Genomic DNA, 17,642 nt, shown 5'->3' with positions numbered 1-17,642 from the left:
CTCAATACGTGTTCTAAAATTCGTTCTTTCTCAGAACTATCGTAGAGTGGAACTTGTTATCACCAAGTACAGTAGGGGCATCTTCTCTGGATAGTTTTAAAGAACGCTTGCAGATAGATGTGCAAAAGTTAGGTGTGACGGGTCGTGCGGTGTAATATAACCAGCTGCTGTCGCGCCGCGTGCCTGCGAAAGGTGGGGTCACACCTGCGTATATTTTTAAGCCGCATGAGTTCCGTTTTGACATTTTTCGATATTTTGACTAATTTCTTCAATACGCGGCCGCACGCACAAGTCGCACCTCAAACGCATCTGAATCGTTTTTAGAAAGATTCACGTGCGCAGGCAAACCAAAATATACGCCCAGTTCGCCTGATAGTTTTGGAAATGCACAAAACTATCATTCGTACGCAGTTTGGTGGCCAAAACGTTATGGATGCGCAATACAGTGGTCCCACGACGGTCGATTGCGCTATGAAGACGCTTCATGTTTGCGCTTTATACGCGGATATCGCGGTATTGCGAGTACATAGCGTACTTACGGCGCAGACACAACGCATCATGAGCGACCGTACAACGAATGCACACATAGATCACGATTTGGTACCGTACGTTCTGCGATCGGGTTGCGCATTCTACGCGTACTGATAGCGTGATCGACGCACACACAGATTTAGAATAAATACGAAGGTGCATCTGAGTCCAGAGACGGGAAAAAAATCATGTCAAGATGGCAGATCCAGGCCAGGACTGACGAATTTGTACAGGTGTAGTAGGCTGGAATATACCCCTGGCCAGTTTATACCCCGGGTATAATCTAGATTAACCCCTGGGGTATATTCTGGCCTAGGCCAGATTATACCCCCTGGGCCAAAGTATACCCCAGCCCGAGGGTATAATCTATACTATACCCGGGTATAATCTAGCCTAGGCCAGATTATACCCCGGGGTATAGTCTACATTATACCCCATCCCAGTGTGCTTTGGGTTACAGAATAAAGGCGTTAAGGACAATTTATACATCTTAGACTCATTTATTTATTGATGTATAGTACAAGGACAAAATACATGCCCCGATGAACTTCGTGAATCTGACATTAAACGTTAATCTTACACTGCGTTTGAGTTCTGCACGCTGCAGGCTTCTGCGTCTGCAAACTCTCCCACACTCCATGGCGCCATGAATCTAGTCCTCACTATCGACGAGGAAAGACTAGGTTGTTTAATAATGTAATATCTGGGAGTGTTGCACTCTTACCCGTGTCCGAAGAAGTCATAACCGGTCAATCACTGACCTTGTCACTGTCACTGACCTGAACTTTGAACTGAATTAATGCACATGGAGTGTACGTTGAACACACGCCTTTATCTATTAGATTTAACAAACAATGGCATGAGCCCTGATGCATTTCACATGTTTTACTTTATGTGTTTTTTCAGGTTCAATACAGGGGCACTTTGATGCAATTCTAGATTGACTTTTTTCAACGTTTGTCGTTAGACGTTGTGTGCGTCCGGAATACGCCCAACATACGTACCGCATAAGCATTTATTCGCAGTACGGAAAATTCTGTTGCGCCTTTCAGATTCTATCATACGCACCTCATGCGAAATGGAAACGCTGAAGTCGTAATTCAAACGCCAGATGGGCTCGACGTACAATTTAATTTATTCCAGAAAAATTCCAAATGTTGGGCGTTCGGCCCCGTATTGACAAAATTTCATGCGGAAATCATGCGCACTTGAAAATATGCGCAGGTGTGACCCCACCTGAAGCTGGTGCGTTACGCCGAACGGCGGATATACCGGTTATATAGATACAGGCACAGAACTAAGTCGCATTCATACACTGAATATTGCGGTGCAGTGTAATACTATAAGGTGGATTCAACTCAAAATGAAGGAAAAATGACAAAAACAGTGACTTCAGTTTATGCCGGAGGGCGATGCGGAGTACTCCGTGTTGTATTTACCTCCATGAAATATCTTAAATAGCGTTTTTGTCTATCTTTTGTGTGTGTGTATGTGTGTGTGTGTGTGTGTGTGTGTGTGTGTGTGTGTGTGTGTGCGTGTGTGTGTGTGCGTGTGTGTGTGTGAGTGTGTGTGTGTGTGTGTGAACAAGATATCTCAAGAACGGCTGGATTGGTTGGTTTCATACTCAGTGTGCAGGTGGGGTGTGATGCAAGCTGAAAATGATTAGTTTTTGCTCCCTAGCGGCTTTTCTTGGCACTGCAGTTCAAATTCTGGTTTCGCTATCTCGTGTTCTGAAACTGTGGTCATGATTCTGTTAGATAGCTCTTGTGCTCAGGAAGAAGTCACATGAGTTAGGACCCCCTAGCGGCTAGTTGTGGGATAGCAGGGGCAAGATAACTCATGAAGGGGACGCCGGATTTTCATGTGTTTTTTTTTTTGTATATAGGTACCTTAGACAATGTTGTACAAAACAAAACAAAATAATAATTATGGAAAATAGGAGTTCATTTGCATTATTAATATGAGAATATTATATCAGATCATTTTTAATGTATCTCTTGTCCCGGACATGATATGGTACTTACTATTTGGGTGGTAGATAAGTTTTAGCATCATGACATAGTGGGGCAAGTTTCAATCCCCTAAAATTCAATTTTGGAACTGCAGGGGCGTTTTTGTCTTTATTAAAAGAGGATACCTGCAGAAGGAACGACGGATCCCATCATTTTAGGCATGCAGGTAGCTTAGGCAAAGATGTTAATAATGTTATGCAAATGAGGATTTAATCAGTGAGAAAAATGTAGTATAATTCAATTGTTGTTTCAATAACAGGGTCCAATAAATGTACAAATATACCAAATATTCAAATGAGAAACTGATTTGCATAACATGCACAAATTGAAAAACCGCTTAATCGTTTATGATCTGAATTGTATACTGTCTTGTGAAATGATATAAATATAGAATAAAACACGCGTGGTTTTCCGTATCGCTCTACTCTCCAAGCAGGCCCACAGACATAAAGAAAACGGTACTAAAAATAACAGAAGAAACAAAAATGCCTAAAACTGGTAAAACCTCCGCTTGGAGAATAGTATCGCACGGACCATTCCGTGTTGTATTTTATTCATATCATGCTGACCCGAGGAAACTCAAGTTTATCGAAAAAAGGGCAAATGTCCTGACATTAATGCACATCGCGTTAACAGCTTCATTCCTCTATTCGACCAAGAAACGACGGCGTGCCAGTTTCGTTCAATAAGCGACTGCGTGCCAGTTTCGTTCAATAAGCGACGGCGTGCCAGTTTCTTTCAACAACAGTTAGTCGAATTTTCGTCAGCGGCTTCGCAACAGTAATGTTCCAACGTCCGAATCAGGTATTCGAACTTTCGATGGCGTCGTACTCGGCCCACTCGAAACAGTTCGATTTATTCGAATGTTGCCCGTATGATAACCCCGGGCCGTACGGAAAGTTATCATCCGGTCCGGAACACACCCGTATCGAACGTTTTCGCGTCACAGGTATGACATAATATGGAATACGGACCGGTCGGAACATGGGCGATTGGAATACGGACCGACCGGAACATGGGCGATAGGCCATCGAGTTTTTGTCGAAATCGCTGTTACTTTTTTGTACGTAATTACTCAACACACACTGTATACAGTACAACCGCACTGTGCACTCAGTCCATTGAATCAAATGATAAAAAAGCATGCTGAACTTGAAAGACGCATTGTGTACGCGGCTTGGTCTGCTGTGCCGTCATAGTGAGAAGTGGCGCCGTTCTGTTCTAAATCACGGGGATAGTTCGCGCAAAGGCCGACGGGAGTAGAACAGTTTCGCAGTTGGCTCGAACGCGTTCGCGAATCGCTGCTCGAACCGATGAACCGCCTAGGGGCTAACTTAACTACATAAAGATAACTTATTGTTTCTAACACCAAAGCGTTCGGAAGTCGGTGTTCGGCAAACTTCGGGTGATGTCGGCAACCGTTCGAATGTGTGATTCTTTGGAATCGACAGTTTGTGTAAGATTCTCGGGAATCTTTTTAGTGGTCAGGAATCTTTCCGTGAAGCGAGTACACGGTGTGTGTAAGTGTACGGTTCTTGGAAATCTCTCAGTGGACCGAGTGCACGGTGTGTGTAAGTGTACGGTTCTTGGAAATCTCTCAGTGGACCGAGTGCACGGTGTGTGTAAGTGTACGGTTCTTGGAAATCTCTCAGTGGACCGAGTGCACGGTGTGTGTAAGTGTATGACGATTCTCGGGAATGTTTAAGTGGACCGAGTACACATTGTATGTTTAATAGTGGAACAACTACACACTTTGAGATCATTAGAGTCGGATTTTTATTACAGCAAACTAATGCTGATTTCAACAAAAACTCGATGGTCTACCGCATATGGTCGGAACACCGATATTGAACGTAAAGACCGGTATGATATAAATAAAGAATACAACACGGTGTATTCCGAAACACCCGATGTACAAGTCCGATCGCGGGTCGGATCGCCAGACGGCCGAAGGTCGACACGTCACGGGGAGGGCTGGGACCGAGGGTGATGAGGAATACATCGTTTTGTATTTTATTCATGCCATATCCTGAGAAAACATATGTTTCTATGCAAACTGAGCAAGACGTCAAGAAAATTGGGTGTACTCGACCAAAAATTGTAAGAGCAGCAACCCCAACGTCCGAATCAGGTACATATGTATTCGCATTTTCGACCGCGCGGAGTACGATCGAATTATTCGATGGAACCCGTGTGATACAACTTCGAAGCCCGTGTCATACGGCCCAAGAATGACATAAACTACAATACATCAAAGGCGGGGTGCGAACATCAAACATCCATAAGAGGTTCTAACGTTAGCATTCAGAGAGGCGAAAACGTATATCTCGCGATATCTGAGAATTTAAAAGTGGGGGGGGGGGGGGGGGGATTTGTACCAATTTTTTAAAATACGCATTCTAAAATATGGAGATGATCTATCTAAACACAGAAATCACAAAATTCAGGCAATTGTAAAAATCTAACCCCCTTGCACATACCCCCTGAAGTTTGGATACCCCCTCGCCATGTACTTGTGTGGTGTTGCTAAGGTCTGCAAGCACTGACTACATTACTTCTGTTCTTTTTGCACATTTTGTGTGATTAAATGATACATTACACCCCAAGATACCTTTCTATCATGTTTGGGCTTAATATTCTTGGTTGTGATGGCAACAGGGCAACAAGCCTTGGGGCGAATTCCCATTATTTGGCCAAAAACAGGGGTGTCACGGTAGGACAGTTATTCGACAATTGCTGAGAATAATAAAGAGTACCCAAATCAACAACAAAGTGTCTTTAACGTCACAAGAATAGTGGTACAATTTTCAGAAACTCAATGCCAAGGAATTGGGCAACTTAAAAGAGAAACATTGTTTCAAGGTTGCAAAAACACAAGTTTTTGTCAAGCTTAAAACCAGACTGTGTAGGGGTATGGACAGAAAAGCAACAGTTGACTGATTCCTAAGCTCTCCCCTTGCACATGTACATACTATTTCCAAGGTTCGAAATACTTTTTCTGCATACCTGCACTGGTGCAGGTAACATTGAAAATAGCTTGCACCAGACAAATTTTACCTGAACCACTCTGAATTTAGGAAGTATAGATCATACTAAAATTGTTCAGGAACCATTGCTATTTTTTCTTTTCTACAGAATAACAATGAGAGATATCAGGACTCGAAATACTACCTGCTTATGCAGGTTAGTGCAGGCAGGTAAAATTGTAGCTGTGCAGGCATTTCTGGTGTCAACCTGCACCTAACCTGCACTGGTCCATGTACTGGGTATATACAGGTTAGTGCAGGTATAATTGGAGCTGTGCAGGTATTTCTGGTGCCTACCTATTACTTAATAGGTGGTAGTGGTAACATTCAATGCAGCTAATAATCCACGTGCACCTACATCATATGACGTTTATGTATAAAACCTAGTACATTTTGTGTATTTGGGACCAGTGCAGGTTAGGTACAGGTAGGCACCAGAAATACCTGCACAGCTCCAATTTTACCTGCCTGCACTAACCTGCATAAGCAGGTAGTATTTCGAGCCCTGATATCTCTCATTGTAAGCAAGATGCCTGTGATACTGAATTTCAACAATGTTTTATCGGTACATCTATTTAAAACAGAATCAAAAGAATAATAGTCAAATTTATACTCATTGCAGATGGTGTCAATGGCGTGTAACATTGTTCAAGTACAATTTTAGGTTTATCGCAGATGGAGTTTTCGTGGTTATCAGTAGCGACAGTGCTGTGTTCTTGAGTTGGGCCAGCTTTACACTTACATAACGTCTGCTGCTGATGTGAAAGATCCATTTTGGGTTTTCAGGGTTGTGTTTGTGTGTTTGAACCTTTATTTATTCATGGTTTGTAAGTCTTTGTCTCTCTTCCAATCAACAGCAATGTTTGCAATCTCTTTATCATCGAGCCCTTGCTTCTTAAGCTCCTCTTCATTTTTCTACCAAGCTATCAGAATCTCTGGTATCCTGCCTCCTTCCCTGACTTCTCTACTGTACTGTCTAAACGATCCAGGTTCTCTTCTCTTTTTCAGTACCCTTGTAACTTCAGATTGGTAATTGTGGTTACCACTTGGACAATGGCACTACAGACTTCTTCTTTCCTTGTCTGTTGAAACCTCTCCTTAGAGATAAACCCGAAGGCTGCATCCTTAACCTGCAGCAACAGTGCTCGAAATACCTACTTGTACACTTTAAAATGCATTTTGGTTGGTGCAACATAAGTCGTAATTTTAAATCCAGGTAGCAGTTGGAACATCACTTTCCCCCCAACTACATGCATTTAAGTATTTATTTCTTGATAGGATAAAACATAAGTTACAGTACAGGGGTGCCTGATAGGGGTGGAACCCGTTCCAGAAAATTCAGGTCCTGGTCCGGTTCAGGTCCAGAGGTCCGGATCTGAACCTGGACCTGATTCAATATGTGAAAACTTCTGATACTCAAAACAATGATCCATTTTGCTACAAAGAAATCTGTATTGCAGAGTATTTGAGTACCACAGGCATTTTAAAATCCTACAAGGCTAACTGCCTCTGTGCGATTGAGTGTAAAAATTGGTAGAAATGACTACAGACTATACTATACTATACTTCAATCCTGTTATTTTCTTCGACGCACAGGTAAGTCTCAAAACATGTCAATGCCTGGTCATATATAATCTGTTCATTTTTCAATCAGTCCAACATCCTGTCTACTGAATTTTTTCAGGTCCGTTTTTTCCTGACCGGTCCAATACGAAAAAAACTGTTCTGTACCGGTACACCGTATACTGGTAAACACCCCTAGTTACAGTACATAATTTCAAAATTTGAAAGTCATAGAATTCTATATGACCACAAGTTTTGCCTATTCTATGACATACCTGTAGCCCGTTTCGTCCAATTTGGAGTTTGGACCAGTCCATTTTTGCCATGGGGTTGACTTGGAACAGTCCATATTTGCATGGGAAATGCATTTGGAGGTTCAGATATCCACAATGATCTCTCCTGAAGTCAAATTTCCTGCCAATGATGCTAAAGTACAATTTTATGCATTAAGCATGTTTGGTAGGATAGCGTTATACTAGTTCAGTACATTGTGTACTTAAAAAACTTCAGGGGGCATGTACAGGGGGGGTTAGCAATCACATATTTACAAAATTTTTACATTTTCATATTCAGATGGACCGTCTCCATATTTCTAGGGGCGTATTTCATCAAAAACTGCATTTTTGCAAAATAGTGCCCCCCCCATAATAAATGTGACTGTCACAACAGTAAAGACTGCTTGGTTGGAAATAGGGTGGAGCACATGATGCATTTACGTACTATGCTCTGATGTGATGTGTAGCAGGTGTCTGTTTATTGTAATGTTCCTTTGTTATTGACCTACAGGAACAGGAAAAGGTCGGGAAGGTCACGGAAATCGATGGCAACAACGATGCTGCCGTATACTTTCCAGAAATTGACCAAAAGTAAGTGAAGCTGGATAAATATTGGTGCACTGCTTGCACAGCATAATGTGTTTGCATTCATATGACATTGTAACGAAAATTATGTCGAATGCTGATCCGTTTAAAGACCAAGGTGGTACTATAAAATCACCAAATAAATTCGGCTAACGTAAACTATAGGGTTCAGTCTGCAACAGGCTCTCATACAATGAACATGGGTGCTGGAGCAGGGCTAATACATACACAGGTAGTCACAGGTAGATAAAGAGTTTAGTTTGGTCGCACATAAAAAGTAAATTTGTAAGCTTTCTCTAATACCTAAACAGAAATAATGCGCAGTAATGACTACAGACCCACTAAGCCCAGCCTGGAAGGGAAACATTGGGGCACTGAGAGATTATACCCTTGTTGCCAGTGGTGAATTATTTCTAGTCTCTCCCATCGCAAAGAAGGCGCCACGATTACAAGTTATATTTGTAGACGCGCAAACGCCAATAGAAAGCTCATAACTACTGGAAAAGAAGCACAAATTTGACAGGGACACTAATCTTAAATTCTTCAATGATGATTACAGCTCTTATTTGAAAACAAGACCCAAAATAGCTGCTGAATGGCAGACACCAAATAGCAATGATGCTGACATTCAGTAATTCAGACAAAGGTAGAGAGAAAGACAGTGCAGGAAAGAGTGTACAATGTCATGTATGTCTACACTAAATTCAAAGGAACAGGAAATCTGGCCAACATTTTGAATCTTTAAGCCTGGTTTGAATATTTCTTCCTTCAAACCTAACGTTGTAAAATATGATATGGTTTCTTTAGCCTTGCAGCACGCTTATGTGTCATTTTGCTTTGTTTGACAGTATTTTGTTGACAAATAGTGGAGAAAATTTATCAAACAGATCTGACAGTTAATATGCTAATAACTTTCAACCTTATGTAGCTCCCATATTTTGAACATCTTAATGCAACGAATTCTATTTTTGATGCGCCCAGACAAACCCTGTATATCAAACATTATCTGTTCCTATATCTACACCAGTACAAAGAAGCGAGAAGATGTCGACCATCCTGTTAGCTTAGTACCTTCAGCTAGGTAATTGTATCTTGTTGTTTTTGCAAATGTTTGTTATGTCTGTTATCAGTTATGTCTGTTATCAGTGACCTGTACCTAGCCCGTCGAGGCATGAATGTACAATAAAGGTCTTTCATTCATTCATTCATTCATTCATTCATTCATTCATTCATTCATTCATTCATTCATTCATTCATTCATTCATTCAATACCACCCATTTGTTCCTGGCACCAGACACTGGCTGGACTCCCCATGACTTCTAATTAGTTTATGTGGTCTAGAGGGTCAATTCAGCTTTCAAACCTCCTGGCACAGTTCAGCAGGGAGCATCTATATTGGTTTATGGTTATTGAGGACCCTGGGTACAGAAAATGGATCTCATTGAATATGCATTTCAGAAATAGAATACTTAACGGGTATCAAACCTTTACAGTAGTAGAAACTTTAATCACGAAGTTTATCTGTTTCGATACAGGTGGGTCCTGAATCCTGCAACCTTGCAAAAGATTGAAAAGGGTGTTGAAAACCTAGAAGTCATACAAGAAGGTGACTTGGTAAAAACCGGAACGGACCTTGCTAAAGTTAGGAGTCTGCAAAAGGAACGCGGGATTGATGATGACATTGAGAAGGTATGTTGCATAAAATGTCATGACGTCCATTTATGATGCATAGCAGCAGATTATGTAGATGCAGTGTGAAGCAGGAAAGCATGATGGACGATAATAGATGGCTTAATTAAGACCAATATACCCTATGGGTTAAGCGCAGGTCACAACAAAAGAATAACCTACATTATACGTATATGCAATGTCAAGAACTGTAATCTACTAGCACAAGAACTGTAATCTACTGTGGATTCTATGGATTCTACTTATTGCTTCTTTGTGATGATGAACATGTAAGAGCTGATATGTTTTACAATGAAAGGTCTGTTAAATTGCACCAGAAAATGCACATTTGTTTTACCTTTTTCGCAGTTTCTGGGAAAGGTCGGAAGGGTGGAGACAGTTGCTGTTCCCAGTGGAGACATTTCAGTAAGGATTGACGGGAAAAGCGTGATGTTCAGTCGTAAAGCCGTTGAGAAGATTCCGGGTAAAGGAGGTAAAAGAATAACAGAAAAAAATATCTGTAAATCATCACGGTATGATTGGCCATCTTCTCACGTTCTTCTGGAAATTAGGGTTTCATGACTGCATGTAAGCATACACCATCACCAACAAGCATACGGTTTTCTCACAATGCTATGTATGCAAATAATGTCATTCCATTGGCTTATTATTCCACAGCCATCTTTTAAGACAATCATATTCAATCTAAACCTTATGTTCTTACAATATTAGTTATTGGCTCTTCATCTCTTTAACTTTAGATCTTGGGAATCTTCAGTTGTTTCGGCAACACTGTTTGTAAAAAAAGTACAATAGATTTACTCTGCCTTTCCATTCGATGTATGAATGAATGAATTTTATTGACGTGTCATGCATTAAAACGCCCACTCCACGTGGGCTTATAGGACACATGCAACATAACGCATACGTGAACATAGGTAGGAACATGATATCTAAATTGAATAACAGAGCAGATATCATATCATAATCACATAAATCAAAACCATCAAACCAAGATTTCGTAGAACTGAACAGAGCAGAATATATACAGAATATAAGGAAAACATAATAACAATAACAGTTGTATATAAGTGGATAGGTTGTGTATTCATGTGTATAATAGCCTTCTTCTTTTGTTCCAAGCTTTGCTTATGAAATTAAAAATTTCGGAGACCCCTTCTTCAAACAATTCTTCTGAATTCATCATCCCTTTCCCAGATGACCTCTGGACATTTGTCGAACATTTTGCATTGAACGTGTTGCATTGAACATGAAACCGAAAGTTGATTAGAAATATTATATCTCAGTATACATTGTACTTTCATACGTTAACACATCTATTGATGACCGACTACGACTAAGAGGCAATAAATTTGCCGATTTGTAGAAATGTGTGAACGCGGTATTCATCGCTGGAGCAGAGGGTACTCCAAAATCTGCAAGCAATGTGAAGAATGCACATCCAGGGGCAATAAATGTATTATGACGAGGACGCCACATCGTCCAGTTGGAAGGTTGGTTTCTTTAAACATGTTTGTTTTTTTTCCCTAGAAAAAAAGGGCATGAGCATGATTTGAAGGTTACTAAACAAGATTTATTTTTAACTTTGACATCATAAAGAAATAAATGTACGCAAGCGGACACGTCATTGTCATCTATCGACACTTGGGTGAAAACAATTTTTACTATTAATAACACTGTCTTTCACACAAGAGTAAAATTTTGTCTTCCATGATATTTTTTATGCAGCACTTGTGGGTGTTTACAGAGAGATGGGGGTTGTGAACTTTGTGGCATTTGTCGAAAATGTGCTGGAGAAAGCAGCAACTCTGAGGACAGTGAACTAACAGGTGAGACTTGAGAATTTCTATTCCTTCTTCAGGCAACATATCTACAAATATTTGTTCGTCGCTCTAACGATCAAAACAAATATTCACAATACGTTGCATGATAGGCAATACGGATATGTTTTTAAAAGGTTGCCTTCGTCTCGTCGTATCATGTTGGAGGGGAAATTGGTCAGCGAACTGTTGTTTCAAGAGAGGCGAGGTTTGCGTTTGCCTCATTCACATGTTTCAATATATCCGCGTATCGCCCTGAATTGTAAAAGTCGTACTCAAGTCAAAACAATGCTGACGACCCCTATGCATACCTGACGATAACAGATTATAAGGAGTGCCTAGAAGTTGTCATAGTATTATGCCTACAATCATAGACTGCTGGGAATGAAAGAAAATTACCTGCATAGATCGCATACTTATTGTATACTTAATATGATAATGTTACATTAATCTTTTTTGCTTTTCTGCAGTTGTCACAGGGCTATGCAAGGAGGAGTTGAGGAAGGGAGATGAAGTAAAGGTGGACTTGGATGCTGATACGTTTCAGATTTTGCAGAACAAGGGTGAAGTTGGATGGCACAAGGGCATGCTTCAGGTTAGAAATTTTAATAATCGGTTACTTGTATGAGTATGATAAGGATGGGTACTCACTCATCATGGGTTGATTCTTTCAAAGGTAGGCTAATCAAATGTAACGTTCGGATGGTGATTGTCAGTTATTACCTTAGGAGAATGTCATTCTTATGTCAGGAGAATGTCATTCTAATGGTATGGGATAACTATTTTGGTTGCATGGCTATTTTACAAACATTCAAACAAATTAAGGACATTTCGAAATTGCAAAAAGTAACTGTTATCATTTCTTTCCAAACCAGAGGTATAAAACATCAGTTGTTTTGTTGGTTCGCAAACTGTTTTGACTTGAGTGATAATTTAAGGCAAAGAATATCAATAATTCAACAATGATAGATTCATATAGGGGACAACATGCTAAATCATTTGACCCCATTCATACTAAGCTCGCCTAATCGGATTTCGAGCCCAATGCAATCACCGAAGCGGGATTCATGTGGCTAGTATGAACGGTCGAAGTCACATTAAAGCCGACTTAATCACGATCCACCTCTGAAAGGTGGTTTCGATGTGGCTCGTGCGACTCGCGATTCTAGTATGAACGCAAATGTGGCTTGAAGCCGGCTCGGTTTGCATATTCATGATATTGACCCGGTCATCGGACACGTCATATGAAAGTTTTGGTATTTCTGCGCTGAAGTAGATTTTCTGGAATATTTCGTGGATCCTATGACAGACACTTGGCGAGTTTTGTGTCTGGACAGACGGAGAGAACCGGGTACTTTTAGCTTAGATCTTCAATGGGGCAGGGACAGGGGAAGTTCAAGCCAAGGGAACGTATCAACAAAATGTTATCCATATGATATCATTTCGTAGACATTTAAAACGTTCAAACAAGGTTTTTGGACCGGCCATAGGCGTGAGATAACATAGCATATTTTGTTCTGTTGAGCATCACGTTGCTTTGGTCTTTGTAGCTATCATTCTTTGAGTGACCTGTAAAACAAATGTCCTACCTTTCTTTGAGATATCAGATGGTTCGCCTTCGACCAAGACATGTTGTTGAATCTTATCAAAACCATTAGTCTGATTACAACTTTGTGAATTGATGCTTAGTGTCCCAGGTATTAAAGCGAAGTCAATTTGTACAGGTTGAAGATATACAAACAGTGAGTCATTTGGTGATGAGAAACGGTTGCAAGATTATAGGATTATAAGATTCAAACTAACTTGTTAATTTACATTGAGGAAACATATTTGTAGCACACCGTTACATGTACGAATCATAATTTGGCGAAGTATCCCGCATACCTGGTTTCAGTAATTTATTCCACTTGATTGGAATGACTATTTACTTGCGAATACATGATTTTAAATTATCTTTGCTAGGTGGTTGGTGTTCCCGGCACAGTGACTGGTCTGACAAAGAAGGGTGCACAGGTGAAATTCTCGACTGGAACAATGTAATTTGACTTTAATTTTTCACTTGGTTGATATAGGTTTAATTCAATTTTTTCTATACTATGATATACTATGCTATACTATACTATACTTTATGTCATACCTGTGACGCGAAAACGTTCGATACGGGTGTTCCGGACCGTGTGATAACTTCCGTATCACACAGGTTCGAAAGTTACATCACACATGCTTCCTTCGAGTAAATCGAGCCATTTCGAGCTGGCCGAGTGTGGCACGGTTGGCAATTCGAATACCTGATTCGGACGTTGGAACATTGCTGTTGTACCGCTTTTTGTTCGATGGCACCAAATTTGTTCAACTTCTGGCACATTTCGCATCAAAACATGGGGTTTCTCAGGTGGGCATGGCATAAATAAAATACAACACGGTGTATTCCGCATCACCCTCGGTCCCAGCCATCCCGCGGGTCGGATCACCCGACAGAGGGCTGGTACCTCGGGTGATACGGAATACACCGTGTTGTATTTTATTTATACTTAACTATACTATATTATACTATATTATACTATACTATACTATACTATACTATACTATACTATACTACACTATATTATAATATATCATACTATACTATACTATAATATAATATACTATGCTATATACTACACGTCGTAAATTTATGTAGGGTCATGTAAGGAACCGCACTGTCTCTCCTACATAATTGAATGAACAAGTCGTCTGTTTGTTTCTGCGTTGGACTGAAGTATATTTAGTATTGTGATTAACACCAAGGTCTGAAATCTTATAACAGTCAATATCATCTCACCTGCTGTTCTTTAATGAATAACCGTAATTTCCCGTTATCATGATGTCCTTTCTTCCCCCGCAAAAAATCATTATTCACGATTTCAGATGGCAGAAGACTGACAGCAATGACCAACAATATATATATATTTCTTTTCAACTAGATGGTGCTTGGTTCCTGGATGCCTAACTAAGATCTCTGCTGAATCAGAAGTAATGAAGAAAGGAAGCCTTGTGAGGATGATAAACGACGAGGATACGCTAAGGAAATTGCAAGAAGGGCATGGAGGGTACAACGAAGATATGCGAATCGTATGTTCAACCTCCTTGATCCTAGATCTTTATCGTTATGCAAAACTATGCAGGTCAGTTCCTTTAAGGAAGCTGGCGGAATATAAAGACGCATGCACCACTCTTACACATTTCCCTTAGACATCTAATATGGTCACCTGAAAACACGTATGATTCTGATTCTGATGTTGTTTTTATTCAAAAGCATCATGATTTTATTTATCAGGTTGTATCAATGCATATGTTCGCATCGCTGTCTAATATAAATGTGAGATATTGGTGACGAATAGTTTTTTTACAGGCAGTTTCTTTACCCACTCTAGAACATCGGAAAGACTGGTATTGTACGGAAGGTTAAAAAGCGCATCATTCAAGTGGACTTCTATGGCAGAAAATGGTGGCTCAACCGTGCTGCTCTTACTCCAGTTCTGTCAGGTGCAAATACGAGGAAATTATTATCATATCGTAGATATGATTTTACAGTACAAGGTAAAAATGATACAGTCTTTAAAGCGCGTATATTTGGGACTTTCCTAGCAAGGTGCTACATATAAGGGATGATGTTAAGTTAAGTATGGAAAAAAGATATAGACACAGCCATGGTCAGTTTCCTTCCAAATGTAGCTGTTTATTCTATGCTTTTGTTTTGCTGGCTCTTTGTCAGTTGTCCTTTTTTTGCCGTGTTCAAAGCAAATGCTGGATAAAAATATATACATCTGCAGTACATAAATGCATTGTAAACATTTCTTGTTAGAGATTCATTTCATATTAAATGTTGAAATATCTTACCTTTGATATGCCTGTATGAAGGAGATGCAGGCCACAAGAACGTCGTTCTTCATATCAAGGAGAATGATAATGTGAAAGTGGTTGTAGATCATGAAACATTTCAATCCGATCAAGTGGGCCATGGAGGATACGAGGACAAGATGCAAAAGGTAAGCAAAATTGCTGTATACCTGTGGACATTCAATCGTGTACGGAGAGATTTGATATTTTGCTTTATATTTGACGACTTTCCATGCGAATAACTAATCATATGATTGCGTTACTGTAGTTGTTGGGGAAAATCGGAATGGTTCACCACTTCGACGTTGATGGTGATGCCATTGTCTGCTACCCGGATGGCACAAAGTAGGTTTTAGCCATGTTAAATCACAATCTTATACGCTTTACTTCTATCTTTCTAGATTTGATTTGATTTGATTTATTCGGCTGTAAAATCATGAGAAATACAGCCAGGGCTACCCAACTAGCCTGAGGCTATTATCAAGGGCTAGCTCTGGTAACATTACAATATACGTTATACAATAGTATACAATATACAACAGTATTAACGATACATGTAACTTTGACTACAGAGGTGATCCGTGTTTACAGCTTGACTAGCAGTCGTACGATCTAGAATGTCAGTCTATGATACAAATGATATTACTCGGTTATTTATATAAGGCTAGTTAGTCAGCGATTAACACGTTCTAGATAACTTCCCTGAAAGATTTAATTTGTCATGTTAATTTGTTTGATGGTGTCAATAATAGTTATGGATTTTTTAAACGCTTTTCATTAATTAATTTGTTATATACATACACTATAAAGGTACATTTTGCTCTGTTCACATCCTATGTCAACACCCCACCTTTTTGCAGGCAGCATTCTTGTTAGCTCCCAACACGGCATACACATTTATATTGGGTAGAAACGGTCTAGTGAATAAAATGCGTGTTGTTTGCTATCTAAACAGATGGTGCTTGAATCCCATGAGTCTGGGAAAAGTAAGTCCAGAAGACTGTGAACCAGTAGATGTCAGCCACGTTGTAGATGTTGGAGACTGGGTGAAGGTGGAAGCTGACAAGGAAAGGATCAAACGTATCCAGGAGGAAACAGTGCCTTGGGACGATGTCTTCTATGATGTAAGTTGATTCTCATCATCATCATCGGTCAACGTGATCGCACATGTTCGCACATGTTTACACACGACGGGGTTTGCACCCATCGCACATCGCACAATCTCACGTGCTTTAACGTGCCTGGGGTGTAGCTGTCCCCAGACACAGCAAGCACATTTATAATGGGTAGAGGCTGGACCTCCATTTAACGTCCTATCCAAGAGACAGCCCTAGCTTCTTTCTTTCTTTCTTTCTTTCTTTCTTTCGTTATTCGCACATAATAACATGGCTTAAAACAAATGTGTATACAGAGATGAAGAACATGCAGGGGGTGGGCGGAAGCCTGTGTGGCTTTTCTTGGGCCTCCCCCAGAAATAAGTTGCAGAAATAATAATTATAAATAAATTAAAGTGAACGAAAAATGCACATAACATAAGTTGAAATCATTATGTGAAGTATACTAATGGAATAGCAGTTATATTACAAATGATCAAATGAAATAATAAATACAAAACAAAATGGACAAAACATATACAAGTAAGTTGGAATTTCAGAAAAAAGGTAGGATCTCTAAGTTTTAAGAATCATTAGCTATCAACTACCAAATTCAACCAAAAACTAATATGAAAAACAAGGAAACAAGGAAATCAAACAAATAAGGTAAAAGTTATGATTGGGTATGTGATGCAATCAATCTTAATAAGATTTTTGAACATGGGTAATGATAAGCAGCATTGTTGGACTTGACTTAAATTATTCCAGATGGTGGGGCCTCTAAATTTATTGTGTGTTGTTTTAGACAAGCTTTTGTTTTAAATGGTCTTAAAAGATTCTGCTGTCTTGTGTAGTAGTGGTGAAAATCTGAATTTGAATTGAAATTAAAAAGACATCTGAATTGCTGTGGTAGGAAAGAACTATTGTGGACAATTTTATGTACAAATATGGCAACTTGAAATTTGTTGATATCAAATACCGTCATAACATTTAAATCATGAAAGAGAGATGCTGTGTGTGCTGTGGAAGTGGCATTGCCCGCAATTCGTACAAAACGCTTTTGAAGGAGGTTTGATAGATGTAGTGTACGTGCTAGCCCATATAATATTGCCGTAGGTTAAGTAAGGATAAATCAAACTGTAATAAAGAGTCATGAGTATATTTCGT

At 39.8% G+C, this 17,642-nt stretch overlaps 1 protein-coding gene across 1 annotated transcript in view; it reads left to right on the top strand.

Moving 5' to 3' along the window:
* LOC118408306 overlaps positions 1-17,642 on the top strand; it is a 44,855-nt gene that overhangs the window by 5,075 nt on the left and 22,138 nt on the right. Inside the window, exons 6-17 of the mRNA XM_035808997.1 lie at positions 7,919-7,998; positions 9,529-9,682; positions 10,031-10,154; positions 11,049-11,175; positions 11,411-11,511; positions 11,973-12,097; positions 13,465-13,538; positions 14,466-14,613; positions 14,916-15,027; positions 15,403-15,530; positions 15,650-15,726; positions 16,337-16,505. Of these exons, the coding sequence (XP_035664890.1) occupies positions 7,919-7,998; positions 9,529-9,682; positions 10,031-10,154; positions 11,049-11,175; positions 11,411-11,511; positions 11,973-12,097; positions 13,465-13,538; positions 14,466-14,613; positions 14,916-15,027; positions 15,403-15,530; positions 15,650-15,726; positions 16,337-16,505 (1,419 nt within the window). The remainder of the gene's footprint in view (positions 1-7,918; positions 7,999-9,528; positions 9,683-10,030; positions 10,155-11,048; positions 11,176-11,410; positions 11,512-11,972; positions 12,098-13,464; positions 13,539-14,465; positions 14,614-14,915; positions 15,028-15,402; positions 15,531-15,649; positions 15,727-16,336; positions 16,506-17,642) is intronic.

This window comes from Branchiostoma floridae, unplaced genomic scaffold (assembly GCF_000003815.2).
Source record: "Branchiostoma floridae strain S238N-H82 unplaced genomic scaffold, Bfl_VNyyK Sc7u5tJ_1567, whole genome shotgun sequence".
In the NCBI taxonomy this organism is placed as follows: Eukaryota; Metazoa; Chordata; class Leptocardii; order Amphioxiformes; family Branchiostomatidae; genus Branchiostoma; species Branchiostoma floridae.
Note: the sequence above shows the minus strand (reverse complement) of the source record. Positions and strands in the feature narration are given on the sequence as shown.